Below are 16,427 nucleotides of genomic sequence, written 5' to 3' on the forward strand. Positions count from 1 at the left end.
CAATTGAACCAAACACATTCACATCACATGTATATATAAGGTTGAATTTTAAAACCATCTAGGTTTTCTTGTTTGTTTGTGGTACCTTACATTTTTTTCTACTATGCATTCTTTTGTTTTGCTTTCGTCACCATTCACGCTACCTTTCTTTCTCTCTCCTCTTCACTGTTCATTTCCGAAATTCAATTTTGATGATTATTGAGAATCCTAATTTGCCTGACCTAATTCGCTGCGACCGAGAAACCATCGAGGCTTGATTTCATGTCTGGTTGTTCCGATGAGGAGGAGATTTCGTTCTCAGAATCCGATCGTCACCGTTACGAAGGAGGCAGTGACGGCGACGACGACGATTCCGAAATCAGAAAGAATGAACATCGCAGCAGCAGAAGAAGAATGGGTAGTGCTTTTGGAAAGGTGGTGGTGCGCCAATTCACGAAAGCGAAGAAGCAAGTGCGCAGAATCAGAAGCAGAACGAGTCTTCTCGCGAAATCAGAAGAAGGTAAGGTGGTGATTGTTGAAGCTGGCGTTAGTGGAAGGAGTGGGTGTAGGTTTTGTTTTTCGCGGCCCAAAGTGTTGGAATCGCCTAATGAGGAGTCTCCATCGAGTGATCCCAATGACCCTAATTTCACTCATGGCATGTTGAGAACTTTGATGGACAAGAATGATTTCTATTCCAAAGAATGCAACCCCCACTCGGATTAGTTTAGTTTACTGTTGAAGATTCCTTGCGTTGGGTTCTTTTGGTGCCTTGTTAGAGGATAATGATAATCTGTTCAATTTGAAGTGGGTTGTTCAAAAATGATGAGATTGTAACATTATTGCTCAAAATGGCAATGGTTGGATTGAATGTTCAATAAAAATGGTAGAGTTGAGACTTGAGTGGTCGGAACAGTGAAATGTCAAACCGTTGTTTGTTTGCATTTGTATTCATTTAGAGTAATGTGGTTCAAGAGTTTATAGACAGGGAACTTGCTGCAATTCAATTATTAAGGATTGAAGACTTGGAACTGGTTAATGTGGATTGGACAATGAAAGGGTTGCTTGATCAACTTCTGCCGTTGGAGAGGTTGGTGAAAACTGGATTTTTTTGACATTCTGGTATTATCTCTACTTGTTCTCAGCAGGAAAAGTGGTGTACAACTGTACACTGTACATATCAATACTGAAATTTTTTTAAGTCTGTTATTTTCATAATCTCTTTCTAGATGTTAGGACTTTTGGTGGTTTACTCGTGCATACAAATTTTTCATTCGGCTTTGTGAGAGGCCTTGAGTGGTTGTAATTTATGGAATTTTTTCTGATTAGCAATTTAAACACAAATTGTTCTTCTCATCATTAGTTGGATCTCATTCTTTTGATTACTCATGTCCTCACATGTGTTTGATGATCTTTGGCAATGGCTCTCATTCTTGAGTCTGCATATATAGGGAAAAGCATAGAGACTTAGGAAGCAACGTTTTTAAGTCATTTTGTATTGTAAAGCTGGACAAATTTGTTGGATCGTAGATTGGTCTGGCATATGTTTGTCGATATATACAAGTATGTTACATTTTTAATACAGTTAATTTGTTTGTCATTCATTTTGGTTAGGCTGCCGGCACCAATGAGATTTTATAATAAGTAGTAGCTGTATACATAGTTAGTATCTTATCTTTCTCGTCCAGTTATTCAGTTCTCTATGGTTCCCTGCAAGTGCAAGATCTTTTCTACGTCCAACAATTTTTGTGCTCTCTTTTCATTTGTATGCTAAAATCCAATTTCTAGGGATTTAAATTGTGAACTTTAATGGGTTCAGTTCACATAAATTTACATTTCTAATTTATTGTTGTTTCAAGTGTTTTCAAATTGTAAGGTTACCTCAGACATTATCACTTTAAATATATAATTTTGGTACTTCATCTTAAGAAAATTAAAATAGTTTTTGCCAGAGAATTTCTTTGCTCCAAATTCCAGCCAAAAGCAAACTTATAACAGCGTTTATGCCATTTTTTCATCAGGCAGGATGGAAATCCTTTTCTTTTGTTTGTGTAGCAGCCCATGCCATTTTCCATGTTGACTAAAGAAGTTAAAAGCAAGGTTTGGTAAGGCTTTGTGCTTGTGATCTAGTGGCTTCTGTACAAAACCCTTGTTCAACATATATATATTTTCATGGTCCAACAGTTGAGTTATGCATTTCATAGAGGTGTGATCTACTTATTGGTCCCAAGCTTGGATGGAAGAATTGTAGAAACAAAGGGAGGTACACCTTCATCTTATCTGAGACTTGTATCTTTGACCTATAGCAAAGCTAGAGATTCCTTTAATTGACTTTTATATTTTTAATTTTTAATTTTAATTCAGAAGCATTTCGAAGTACATTGTTCCCTTTATGATGTCTACCTTACATTTAAGTAATGTATTGCTATTATAAGCTCCTCAAATTTCTGTGCTATGGAGAATTTAATAGGTTGGCAAACTATCTTTCCTGTGCTTCCGCATTAGATGGCTGCTGATGTGTACTGCAGTGTTTGGGCAAATTTCTTTTGCTGCACTGTCCCTTTGTTTACTTGGTTTAGAGGACTTCTGTGTGTGCTGCTGCTGTTCATCTCTTCTAGTATGGGGTGCATTCTATATGAGATAGGAAACAAGAAAAAAAGAAAACCAAGATATAAAGAAGAAAAAAAATGCAGTTTTGTTTGTTGATATCTCTTTCTAGTTTTGTTTCTGGTATCTATTTTCATCCTCATCACTAATTCAGAGCTGCCCCCACAATGAACTCTTTTCTTTTGTGTATGTGTGGGGGGTGGGGGGAGGATGTTGGAGATTCGTCTCACTACTGCATTTTTCATCTAGCTTTTATTGGAATTTTGATTGTCCAGCTTTTGATTCTTTTGTTTTTATTGAAATTTTGAATAATTATAGAATGAGCAGCTCTGTAATGGATGCATGAGAGTAGATGAGTTATAATTGGCAAGGGCAAAGAAAGGTGGTCGGCTGCCGACAAGTTGCCTTCCCTGAAAATATTACTTGTGATGGATGGTTTGGTAATTTTGTAACAGATGGTAAACCAACAATTTTAATCCTCCTGTTTCATGCTATTACTCCATTATACATGTATAGTCCCTTATAAATCAAAAGGTAATCTTTCACATTCTTATTGTGGGGTATGTGGTTATTTTAAAATTGGCACAAGCTATTTTTGAATTGGAAATGTAAGTTAGTTTAAATGATCTCATAAGTTGAGTTCATCTGCCATCTTGATAAAGAAAACCAGTTATGCATACATAGTTCTGATTCTAAGGCAAAGCTTGCAGGCTTTGACTAACAGATAAGAAATATGGTATCCCTATCCCATCCATAGAGAATTTATACTTATGAGATTCTTTTATCCCTGAAGCTTTTACTTTTGGTTACAAACAGGGGAATCCCAAAAGCAAAAGCATTTTATTCCAATAAATGGTCCCTAAGCTGGAACACAATTATGTAAACAGATATAACCAAACTCAGACATCAACTTCTGAAACGAAAACAAAAAATTATCGGGAATTGTGGGAGGCAAAATATTCGGAATCAAATGCGATTGTTATCAGAGAGAACTGTTATGGTGAATGACCACACTACCATCAATAGGAAGAGCAATTCATTTGATTGGCTTAACTCTGAGTGGTTGTTTCCATGAAATGTTTTGTGGTATTTAGCTTTTTCTTAAATAAACTTGTGATGGAAACCGAATTGCTACCAAAACAAGGTGGTCTGAATCTTAATCATATTCTTTACAACACAAAATACAAGCAAGCAGCACAAAACATAGGTACCAAAGCAGGCTGTAGTGCTTGTTTGGTTCTCTATTTGAGATTCACGTTTAGCACAAAATCATGTAAAAAAACAAATGCAAAAGCAACTAATAGTTGCATTGGGGTTTCATGTCCAGCAACGCGTAGCATATTCTTAAAAACACTAGTAATTGATGGAGGTGACTAATTTTGCAACCTTTGATTGTCATACAAATTTAACCGATTGTAACAACTGTCTTAAAGAATTGTATATTTAATATTTTGTCCATAAAATACCTAAATTATACTTTTGACAACAAATATCTGCAGACTGTAACGAAGCTCATTACATGTTTTTTTCCCAACCTAACATTAATGTCAATGATACCAACTAGGAATATGCCATTAACATAGGAAGCTAAAAGCTTTTAAGCTGCAACCTAATTAGGCACTTTTCGTACTAGATATGTCAACAACTCCACTCCACCAATCACCATCAAGAATCCGTTTCCTCAGCAGTCGGCACTACAATTAATTTTGAATGGTGCTGTGGGGTTTGGAGGAAGGATCATAAAGAAAAGATTTAGAGAAAGTGGGGAAAGCTTGAGAATTAGTGGATGGATCTGAGAGACGAACCAATAAATCAATGGAACAGATATTGAATTTGCATATGGGTGGGGTAAGGATCATGATGGAGTAGGGAATAGCCAGCAAGAGAATGAGAAGAATGTAATTAAGGAGAAACTAAAACTGTAATTTGCACACGTTAATGAGGCTTACTACTTCTTTAACAAGTTGCCCACCGTTCATCTCATTCACATTCTTTATGACAAATGTTAACCAAAATCTTTACACTACTAACTAAGAAAATTACAAATTAGATTTTCATTAAAAGTTATTGTTAAATTCAATTTATCATAATTTCTATTACACCCTGATTTTAATAAAAATTTATGTTTGATCTTTAATAAGTGTGCCTTGAGGATATTAGATAGCAACATCCTTTACTATTAAATCCATAATTAATTTTTGCTGGATCATAATCATTGAATATTTCGTAATTTACTTTGGGCGGTAATTTTTACTAACAGATCATTTGTTTAAACTTTATACGACAGGAAGAAGCCTAACGCTATTATTTTTTACGAACTAGTTTGTTTAAAGTAAAAAAGTCATTTGATGATTTTAATTTTTTTGCAAAAGGTTATAATTTTTAACTTTTAAAAAAATAAAACAATTTTCTTGAGGATAAAAATTATATGATTTAAAATTATCTTTGAATTAAGAAGTATTTTAAAAAATTGAATCTTATAATATAAACTAATAAATAAAAGATCAATCGATCAAGTTTTTTTTTTTAAAAAATGTAAATTATATTAAATCCAAAATAATACAACAATAAACGGGGCATACCCGCAGTTAGAGAAAATCAAAAGTCACCCTGACATAAAAAGACTTATATCATGCTCCTAAAACAAATACAAGTGTACTTGTCTATACATAAGAAATTTAATATTGCCAATAACCTCTATTACAGAAAATTAATAATTTTCAAAAATTACTTTATTTCTATACAGTATGATGTAGTATAAATATATTGTTGCTCTCAAAAAAATAAAATTATAAACATCTAACGTGTGGCCGAATGGACTGGTTTATCCATCATGGGATTCAAATCAAATCAAAAGTCATTGGGTCATGTTGTGTTTAGTTGATTAGAACCCTTTCCAATTTTCAAGCATGTAGCTCGCAAGTCGCAAGTACCAACTCATGACTGCGACCCAACGTGCACATTACGCTATCATTGAATAAACCAGCTTCCGATAAAGATACACTACACTTTGCTGATAAACCTCCACTAGAGAGATGCTTCTGTAAATTTAGCATCGGTATTTGAGTTTATTATATCAGTAAAATACAGAGGCATTGTTAATATATTAATAGGAGTATTGTTAACGTAGATGTATTTTAAATATACTTGTGTTTGAAGTTTCACATTAATAATTAAACTTAACTTTTAATATTAATTTTTATTATGCAAATAATCATTCAAGTTTAATCAGATATTTTAAATTCGAATCTTAGATATTCATAGCAAAAAAAATTTCGTCTATAATAATTTTATTCGACTTAAATAAAATTATTTTTGATAAATAAATGATTCATGTGATCTTATACAAAAATTATGAAAGCAAAAGTTTAATTATAATAAAAATCTTAAAACGTTGAACACAATAACAAGAGTTATAATAATAATAAATTAAGTCACATAAATGATTAATGTGGGCAAGTTAAAAATAAATGTTCAATACTATTTGAGTTTGATATTTAATAAAAATAAATTTTTATCAGATTTTATTTATAATTAAAATATTATTTTTTAATCAACAAGAATATTAAGAAAAAAAATATTATAATATCGGTAGAAGAAAATATTAGTTAGTTTCTATAACCCGACGAACCACAATAACTAAATAAACAAATAAATATTGTACCACTGTAAATACCGTACAGAAACTTATGATTCCGTGTGTGTACTTTTGATCACATTGTGGCTTATGATGTTAGTACTTTTTAGTAGTTAAGCCGAAAGCCGCAAGCCGCAAGACCCTCCCTGCTTTGAGGGCTGCACGTGACACCCATAACTCTTTTTTTTCTTGTTGCCATTCGCTAAGATGATATCCAATTAAAATAAAAATGAGTGACCCAGATAAAAGTTTCCTTCTAGTTTTTTTTTTAATTATTAGAATGTTAGTTTTGTTTGTTAAAAAAATTAAACTCGTAATATTTTATTTTTTTTAAAACTATTCAACCATCTTATATCTGCTGTTTCCTTGCAGTAGTTCATAATAAACCTTAATTAGAAGCAAACCCACTTTGAAGCCAAAATTTTTGTTGGGTATTTTCTTCTCTTCCCAAAAGGGAAAGTCAGAGTTGAAGGTGATGATGCAGATCGTGATCAGAGTCCGTAAAAGCTGCATGTTGCTATTTACGGCTGCAATCATCATCACATGTCCCTTCCGTATTTTGCCTATTTAGAAACCAATCCACTCTTTACTATTACTAATATGCTATAATGATTGAATAATACTAATACTTAAATATAAGTAAGCACCAGAGAGAGAGAGAGAGAGAGAGAGAGAGAGAGTATTAAATTATTATTATGGCATGGCAGTGTCTCAGTTCTAACTGCTGAGTTCTGTTCTGTGAGCTTGAAGGGGTTCCAACTTCCAAGTTCCAATCCCAAAGGGCGGTGATTAAGATTTTGTGCTTCGTCACAATTCACAACCAGACATATATATGCAGATGCAGCTGTAACAGTAAAGTTGCTAGCGGGGATTTTTATTCCCAAGCTACTTCTGCTTCTAATAAAAACCTCACCCTTCTCTCTGCTCATCAGAATTTTTCCTTGCAAGGTGGGTTTTCCCTTTCTTCATTTTCTTTCTCCTTGCTTTAGTTGATTCTTCCTTCTTTTTGGGTAGGTTGGGTTATCACTACCCCTTATTCTCTTAAATTTGCTTTTCTTAACTTTTCTGATGTATGTACTCTTTTTTGACCACGGAAAATTCTTGTTTACCGTACTCTGGATGATGTTTTCTGTAGTTTCCGGGTCAATTAAGGTTCCGTACCAATTACTGTTCTTGACAATTAAAGTGGAAAAAATGAAAATCAAATTGCAAAAAAAAAAAAAAAGAAAAAGAAAGAGAAACTATTGTTTTGCTGAAAAAGTGTATAGTTGAGTGCATGCTCATGAGTTCCTCTGAAGAATTTATAACCTCTTACCATATGCATCAGATAACAGTGGAAGATTAATGATAAAGATTCTTAATATTATTATTGTTGTTTGATCTTTGGATAGAGTATTACAACAGGATATGATTGGATCATTAATTATCATTACTTACTGAAATCCTTTCAAAGTTTTGTTCTTCATGTGTGGAAAAATCCACTTTCTCTTCTACAATTGTGACAGTGAGTAAGGATGATGTGAATTGACTAGGTCCATACTCTTAGAAGCTTTGCATCTTTACTAGAGCAAACAGTTTCCATTCTTTCTTGTGAGAGATTAACTTAGTGATTCTATGCTTGTGGTTTCAAGTGCAGTTGAAGTGACAATGTCCTCTTCAAGGCCCAGCCAATCATCCAGCAATAATTCTGGCAGATCTAGAACATCAAGACTCAGTGCTAGGAGGATGGCTCAGACAACTTTAGATGCAAAACTGCATGCAACTTTTGAGGAATCAGGTAGTTCTTTTGACTACTCCAGTTCAGTGAGAATGTCTCCTGCTGGTACTGTCAGTGGAGACCATCAACCAAGGTCTGATAGAGCAACAAGTTCTTACCTCCATCAGACACAGAAAATCAAGCTTATCCAGCCATTTGGGTGTTTGTTAGCTTTAGATGAGAAAACATGCAAGGTCATTGCTTACAGTGAGAATGCACCTGAAATGCTCACCATGGTTAGTCATGCTGTCCCCAGTGTAGGTGACCACCCTGCTCTTGGCATTGGCACTGACATAAGAACTATTTTCACTGCCCCAAGTTCTGCTGCTATTCAGAAGGCACTGAGATTTGGGGATGTTTCACTTCATAACCCCATTCTAGTCCATTGCAAGACCTCTGGGAAGCCCTTTTATGCAATTATCCATCGTGTTACCGGTAGTGTGATCATCGATTTTGAGCCGGTCAAGCCTCATGAAGTTCCCATGACTGCATCAGGAGCCCTGCAATCCTACAAGCTTGCAGCAAAAGCAATAACTAGATTGGAATCCTTGACTACTGGGAACATGGAAACACTATGTAACACAATGGTTCGAGAGGTTTTTGAGCTCACAGGTTATGACAGAGTGATGGCTTATAAATTCCATGAGGATGATCATGGGGAAGTGATTGCTGAGGTTAAAAGGCCAGGCCTAGAGCCATATCTGGGGTTGCACTACCCAGCCACTGATATTCCTCAGGCGACACGCTTTTTGTTTATGAAGAACAAGGTGCGTATGATAGTTGATTGTTGTGCAAAGCATGTGAATGTGCTTCAAGACAAAAAAATTCCATTTGATTTAACCTTGTGTGGATCAACCTTGAGAGCTGCTCATAGTTGCCACTTGCAATACATGGAGAACATGAATTCTAGTGCTTCCTTGGTTATGGCAGTTGTGGTAAATGACAATGATGAAGATGGGGATAGTTCTGATGCTGTTCAACCACAGAAGAGTAAGAGACTCTGGGGTTTAGTAGTTTGCCATCACACTACTCCCAGATTCGTTCCTTTCCCTCTTAGGTATGCTTGTCAATTTCTGGCTCAAGTATTTGCGGTTCATGTGAGCAAAGAGCTAGAGATAGAGTATCAGATTATTGAGAAGAACATCCTGCAAACTCAAACACTCTTGTGTGATATGCTGGTGCAAGGTGAGCCCCTAGGCATTGTTTCACAAAGTCCTAATATAATGGATCTTGTGAAGTGTGATGGAGCAGCCCTGCTATATAAAAACAAGGTGTGGCGATTAGGGGTAACACCAAGTGAATCTCAGATAAAAGAGATAGCTTTGTGGCTCTTTGAGTGCCATGAGGATTCCACAGGTTTTTGTACAGATAGCTTGTCTGATGCAGGCTTCCCTGGGGCTGCTGCTCTTGGTGATATTGCATGTGGAATGGCAGCTGCCAGAATAGCTTCCAAAGATATACTTTTCTGGTTTCGGTCTCACACAGCCTCAGAAATCCGATGGGGTGGTGCAAAGCATGAGCCTGGTGAAAGGGATGATGGTAGGAGGGTGCATCCAAGATCATCATTCAAGGCTTTCCTTGAAGTTGTGAAGACAAGGAGCTTACCCTGGAAGACCTATGAAACGGATGCCATTCATTCGTTGCAGTTAATACTGAGAGATGCATTCAAAGAGACACAGAGCATGGAGATAAGCACATATGCTATCGATACAAGGCTAGGTGATTTGAAGATTGAAGGAATGCAAGAACTGGATGCAGTGACAAGTGAGGTGGTAAGGTTAATTGAAACAGCAACGGTGCCAATTTTGGCGGTTGATGTTAATGGGATGATCAATGGATGGAACACAAAAATTGCTGAGTTGACAGGTCTTCCAGTTGATGAAGCTATTGGAAAGCATTTACTCACACTTGTAGAGGATTTTTCAGTAGATAGAGTCAAGAAGATGTTGGACATGGCATTGCAGGGTATGCCTTTTTTCCTTTCCCCGTCTTATTCTTATTCTAGCTCTTATGTTCTTTTACTTTTTTTTGTTAGGTTTTAGCATTCATAAGCAAACTTTGAAATGAGTGTAATGATATTTAGATTTGGGGATGTTATGTTCTCTACAACCATCCATAAATATTTCATTAATAAAGAATAACAGCTTCCAAGTTTTATTCAATTTTAAAAGACTTAGGAAGGAATGGAGCATTGCAAAAGATACTTTATCCTAGCTTTCCATATTTCTACTTAATTGATTTGTTATGCTACAATATGATTAGGTGAGGAAGAGAGAAATGTCCAATTTGAGATCCAAACACATCATATGAAGATTGATTCTGGTCCCATCAGCTTGGTAGTTAATGCTTGTGCAAGCAGGGATCTTCAAGATAATGTTGTGGGAGTTTGTTTTCTGGCACAAGATATAACTGCTCAGAAAACAATGATGGACAAATTCACCCGAATTGAAGGTGACTACAAGGCAATTGTACAGAACCCAAACCCATTGATCCCTCCAATATTTGGCACAGATGAATTTGGTTGGTGTTGTGAATGGAATTCAGCTATGGCAAAATTAACTGGATGGAAGCGAGAGGAGGTAATGGATAAAATGCTTTTAGGAGAGGTTTTCGGGACCCAAATAGCTTGTTGTCGCCTAAGGAATCATGAAGCTGTTGTTAACTTTAGCATTGTACTTAATACAGCCATGGCTGGTTTGGAAACAGAGAAGGTTCCTTTTGGTTTCTTTGCTCGTGATGGAAAGCATGTAGAATGTATTCTTTCTATGACTAAGAAATTGGATGCAGAAGGTGTAGTTACTGGTGTCTTCTGCTTCTTGCAACTAGCAAGTGCAGAGCTGCAACAAGCATTACACATTCAGCGCATATCTGAACAAACTTCATTGAAAAGACTGAAAGATTTAACTTATTTGAAAAGGCAAATCCAGAATCCTTTATATGGGATTATGTTCTCCCGGAAATTGTTAGAGGGTACTGAGTTGGGAGCTGAACAAAAACAATTTCTGCAAACGGGCATTCGGTGTCAACGCCAGATTAGCAAAATTCTGGATGACTCGGATCTTGACAGCATCATTGATGGGTATGATATCTGTGAATGTGTTGCTTCTAGTTTTTATTTTTACTTGCCATTTGTGTGGTATTTTGAGCATTTATCAACAAGAGTTCCTATTAAATCATACAATTTCGTATTTCATAACCACACCTAATTTATGCTTCTAGTCTTTTGTCCTTGTCATTTGTGTGATGTTAAATCATTTATCAACAATAGCCCCTATTAAATCAACCACACTTAATATTGAGTGTCAAATAGTTTATAGTCAAACATGAAAGAGATCAGGATTTGAACTGTGTTCTGTTTTGATAAGTGAATACTGACTCCTGAATTTCAGGAATCAGATTCTTTACAACTACTTTTTTTTTTCCAGTAAAGACCTTGATGTACTAGTGGCCCTTTTGTCCTGCATAACAGCTACATGGATTTGGAGATGGTTGAATTCACTTTGCATGAAGTTTTGGTTGCCTCCCTAAGTCAAGTCATGACAAAGAGTAATGCAAAAGGTATCCGAGTAGTCAATGATGTTGAAGAGAAGATCACAACAGAGACCTTATATGGTGATAGTATCAGGCTTCAGCAGGTCTTAGCTGACTTTTTATTGATTTCCATCAATTTCACACCAACTGGAGGTCAGGTTGTTGTAGCAGCCACGCTAACCCAACAGCAGTTAGGGAAATTAGTTCATCTTGCTAATTTGGAGTTCAGGTAATCAACTATTCCAGACTCAGATGGACATTTCAAACTTTCTTGTGGGTCTTCAGTTCAGTTGGTTTAAATGCCTGCAAAATAAACGTGACATGAAAAGAAACATATTATCACTTTTTTATGAGTTTAGTTTAACAGTATAAATGTTTTTACAGTCAACTAACTAAAAATTACCTTGTAATTGGAGGGTATTGGATGATGCTTTGTCAAAGTTAATGAAGCTTTGTAATTGGATGACAGTGTAAAACTGTTGTACATTGTCTGTGCATAAACTATTTTCTCTTTTTACATTATACACTCTTGTATGAGAACTAAAGGCTCTCACATTGGTCAAATAACAACAACAAACAACAACGCCTTATCCCACTAGGTGGGGTCGACTACATGGATCAACTTCCGCCATAATGTTCTATCAAGTACCATACTTCTAACCAAACCATTAATTTCGAGATCTTTTTTGATAACCTCTCTTATAGTCTTTTTGGGTCTTCCTCTGCCTCGAATTGTTTGTCTTCTCTCCATCTGGTCTACTCTCCTCACTACAGAGTCTACCGGTCTTCTCTCTACATGCCCAAACCACCTAAGTCTATTTTCCACCATCTTCTCTACAATAGGCGCTACTCCAACCCTCTCTCTAATAGCTTCGTTTCTAATTTTATCCTGTCGAGTCTTACCACACATCCACCGCAACATCCTCATCTCCGCTACACCTACTTTATTCTCATGTTGGCTCTTGACCGCCCAACATTCTGTTCCGTACAAAATCGCCGGTCTTACCGCAGTCCGATAAAACTTTCCCTTTAGCTTGATCGGTACCTTTGCATCACATAACACCCCCGATGCTTTTCTCCATTTCATTCATCCTGCTTGAATGCGATGATTCACATCCCCTTCAATTTCCCCATCATCCTGTATTACAGACCCAAGATATTTAAACCGTGTGACTTGAGGAATAATATGGTCTCCTATTTTCACCTCTGAGTTAGAAACCCTCCTTCTTTTGTTGAACTTACATTCCATATACTCCGATTTGCTTCTGCTTAGGCGAAAGCCATGTGTTTCTAGAGCTCGTCTCCAAGTTTCCAACCTCTCATTCAACTCCTCCCTCGACTCTCCAAGGAGGACTATGTCATCTGCAAAAAGCATGCATCTCGGCGCTATCTCTTAGATTTGTTCCGTGAGGACATCCAGAATTAAGGTAAAAAGGTAGGGGCTAAGGGTTGACCCTTGATGTAAACCAATTGTGATGGGAAAATCGTCTGACTCTCCACCCTGTGTCCTAACACTAGTCGATACCCTATCATACATATCTTGGATAGCTCGAATATATGCAACCCTAACCCCTTTCTTCTCTAGAGCTTTCCACAAAATCTCTCTAGGCACTCTATCATACGCTTTCTCCAAGTCAATAAAAATCAAGTGCAAGTCTTGTTGGGCCATGCGATATTGCTCCATCACCTGCCGTAATAAATAAATCGCTTCCATGGTCGACCTTCCCGACATGAAACCAAATTGATTCTCAGTAACTTGAGTCTCCTTTCTTAATCTCCGTTCGATCACTCTTTTCCATAATTTCATGGTATGACTCATGAGCTTGATTCCCCTATAATTTGCACAATTTTGTATATCCCCCTTGTTCTTATAGATTGGCACTAACGTGCTTCTCCTCCATTCCTCCGGCATGCGTTTTGACCTCATAATTTCGTTAAAGAGTTCGGTGAGCCACTCAAGACCTCTATCTCCAAGAGTTTTCCACACTTCAATAGGTATGTTGTCTGGCCCCACCGCCTTACCATTACTCATTCTTTTCAACGCTTCCTTTACTTCCTGTTTTTGAATCCGACGATAGTACTTATAGTTCCGGTCCTCTTCTCTTGTGTCTAGACTGCTAGAGTCATATCCATATCCATCATTAAATAAGTTGTGGAAATACGCCTTCCACCTTTCCTTGATATCTTTTTCATGCACTAAGACTTTGCCTTCTTCATCCTTAACACACTTTACTTGATCCAAATCTCTAGTCTTCCTCTCTCTACCCTTAGCAAGCCTATATATAGATCTTTCTCCGTCCCTGGTTCCTAGAGCTTGGTATAGTCCGTCAAAAGCTTGGGCTCTTGCCTCACTCACCGCCTTTTTGGTTTCATTTCTAGCTATCTTATACTTATCCCAAGTTTCAGAATTTCTACACCTAGACCACTCCTTGAAACACTCCTTTTTTACTCTAACTTTGCTCTGAACATTTTCATTCCACCACCACGATTCTTTACCCCTAGGTCCAAAACCTCTAGATTCACCCAACGTCTCTTTAGCCACTTTAATAATCTCTTGGGACATCTTGTTCCACATATCATTTGCACTTCCTTGTGATTGTCCACACCAACCCTCCCATATCTTTTGTTGGAAGATTCCTTGTTTCTCACCCTTCAAGTGCCACCATTTGATCCTTGGTGCTACCAGAGGACTTCTTCTCTTTGCCCTATCTCTAATTCTTACATCCATAACCAAAACTCTATGTTGGGTAGTCAAGCTCTCTCCCGGGATAACTTTACAGTTCAAGCAATACTTCCTATCAGACTTCCTGATAAGGAAGAAATCTATCTGAGAACATGTCCCTCCACTTTTGTAAGTGATAAGATGTTCCTCTCTTTTCTTAAACCATGTATTGGCTATAGAAAGATCCAAAGCCTTCGAAAACTCCAAGATGGATTTACCCTCCCCATTCATCTCCCCTAGGCCAAAACCCCTATGCACCCCCTCAAAACCTCTAGCCACGCTACCTACATGTCCATTGAGATCCCCTCCTAGGAAAACTTTCTCTCCTTGGGGTATATCCTGAAGTACCCCTTCTAGATCCTCCCAAAATTTTACCTTAAAGTGTTCTGCTAACCCAACCTGAGGTGCGTACCCACTAATAACATTAAAGGTGTCCTGTCCCACTACCAATTTTAAGACTAATAACATTGGTCAAAACGACAAAAAAAAATGTGTGTATGGAGGGGTTGAGAGCAATTGGTTTGAATCTTTTGGATGATACCTTCCTATGCTTGATACACGCCGTTTTGAGATTATATACGTGATTTCTAAGTCATTGTGTTTGCTTTTGTTATTTTTTGCAGCATAACGCATGATAGTTTTGGGGTTCCAGAAACATTGCTGAACCAGATGTTTGGACGCGATGGACATGAATCTGAGGAGGGTATTAGCATGCTGATTAGCAGAAAGCTGCTAAAGCTCATGAATGGAGACGTACGTTATTTAAGGGAAGCAGGCAAATCATCTTTCATCCTATCTGTTGAACTTGCCGCAGCACATAAATCCAACACTTAACATTTTGGAAATAAAACCAAACCATATTTTTTGTACATCAGAAAGTGAAAGGAAGCAAGAAATTTGCATTCCTTGTTCAATATTTAACTCTTGTTATTGATTACCTTCTTGTAAGGTGATGTAGATATGTAATGTATAAGTGTATAACTAACTATTTACACACTATAGACCTGTTCTCATCTACAGCAATGATGCTTCATTTGCAACAAAATGAAACATAGGGACTAACTAGGAGCATGTTAAATGGCATTGTTTTCTACCTTTATTTCATTTTCTTCCAAAACTTTATTTAAAACATCCTGCTTAGAGATACCATAAGTATTAAATATTAGTAAAGTATTTCTTATAAATACTTTTAATTACTTCAAAAATAAATATTAAATATTTTTTTTAAGTAATAAATAATTTTTGTTATCTTCATTTTTTCATCTGTCAGTGTCACTTTAAAAATAGTTATTTATTTGTCATTTTAAAATTCTAAAATGACATTAGTTACTTTTTTTTAAAATTATATACTTATAAAAAAAGAGAGAGACATAATAATATATGAATGCCAAAAAATAAAATAAATAAGAGAGGGAAAAACATATTAAAAAATGATAAATAATTTTAATAAAAAGTAGGAATTTATTAACTTTTCTCAATTTATGTTCAATAATAAATAAAAAGAAACAATAATATTTTTAGGGCATAAACATGTATATGTGATCTTAAATAGTAAATAATTTAAAATGGAAGGCTTGCAGTTTTATGTGGATAGTCATTTGTTTTCATAATTTGTTGTGATGATGTTTATCTAATTATTACTGAAACCAGAGGCGGACTTAGAATGGAGGGCATAAAATGAATATTCATCCGACAAATATATATATATATATATATATATATATATATATATATATATATAAATTCATGATTATCAAACTCTCAAGTTTACGAATTTACTTGTTTTCTGCGAATTAATTCTTGATTAAATTTTTTTTAGTAGAGTCTTGGTAAACTCTATGAACTCTAAGTAAATTCAAATAGACTCTGGAATACCGAGTCAACGAATTAACAAGTTAAAAAAATTAGACAAAAATGTAAGTTATTTTTTTTTTTATTTTTTTGTCTATTTAACATTCAACATACCCTCGTTTAGTGTGTTATTTTCAAATACAAAATTCTTAATTTGATAAGATCAAATCCTTATTTTCTAATAACATCAAATCTTCTATGAAAATGATCTATTACTCGTATAACGTCAACAAATTATTATGTAATCGTGATGTATTATTACTATGTTGTTTATAAATATTTTATTATTATTTTCATATGAAATACATAATATAAATCTATCGGTTGAATACATGGGTCAAGTCTAT

General features: G+C 35.7%; 2 protein-coding genes across 4 annotated transcripts; both read left to right on the plus strand.

The window, feature by feature from the left end:
* Positions 1 to 261: 261 nt before the first annotated feature.
* Positions 262 to 702, plus strand: LOC102664744 (uncharacterized). The gene has a single exon (XM_006605192.1). It carries the CDS (start codon positions 262 to 264, stop codon positions 700 to 702), a length of 441 nt encoding a protein of 146 aa, XP_006605255.1.
* Positions 703 to 6,596: 5,894 nt separating this feature from the next.
* PHYA3 (phytochrome A-2-like) lies at positions 6,597 to 15,279 on the plus strand. Of its 3 annotated transcripts, none has more exons than XM_006604709.4 (5): positions 6,599 to 7,168; positions 7,852 to 9,941; positions 10,239 to 11,055; positions 11,446 to 11,736; positions 14,853 to 15,279. In XM_006604709.4, exons 2-5 carry the CDS (start codon positions 7,868 to 7,870, stop codon positions 15,061 to 15,063), a joined length of 3,393 nt encoding a protein of 1,130 aa, XP_006604772.1. In that variant the 5' UTR covers positions 6,599 to 7,168; positions 7,852 to 7,867; the 3' UTR covers positions 15,064 to 15,279. The 3 variants fall into 3 exon arrangements, with proteins under 3 accessions (XP_006604773.1, XP_006604772.1, XP_006604771.1); XM_006604708.4 differs by having other exon boundaries at positions 7,857 to 9,941; XM_006604710.4 differs by lacking the exon at positions 14,853 to 15,279 and having other exon boundaries at positions 6,597 to 7,168; positions 7,857 to 9,941; positions 11,402 to 11,652.
* The last annotated feature ends 1,148 nt before the right edge of the window (positions 15,280 to 16,427 follow it).

The sequence above is a fragment of the Glycine max genome, chromosome 19 (genome assembly GCF_000004515.6).
Source record: "Glycine max cultivar Williams 82 chromosome 19, Glycine_max_v4.0, whole genome shotgun sequence".
NCBI lineage: Eukaryota > Viridiplantae > Streptophyta > Magnoliopsida > Fabales > Fabaceae > Glycine > Glycine max.

Excerpts from the sequence above, each read along its gene's own strand:
- LOC102664744 (XM_006605192.1), top strand. The coding sequence starts at position 262 with ATGTCTGGTTGTTCCGATGAGGAGGAGATTTCGTTCTCAGAATCCGAT.
- PHYA3 (XM_006604709.4), top strand. The coding sequence starts at position 7,868 with ATGTCCTCTTCAAGGCCCAGCCAATCATCCAGCAATAATTCTGGCAGA. Across the intron at positions 9,942-10,238 it reads GTTGGACATGGCATTGCAGG|GTGAGGAAGAGAGAAATGTC; the intron begins GTATGCCTTTTT and ends CAATATGATTAG. Across the intron at positions 11,056-11,445 it reads CTTGACAGCATCATTGATGG|CTACATGGATTTGGAGATGG; the intron begins GTATGATATCTG and ends CCTGCATAACAG.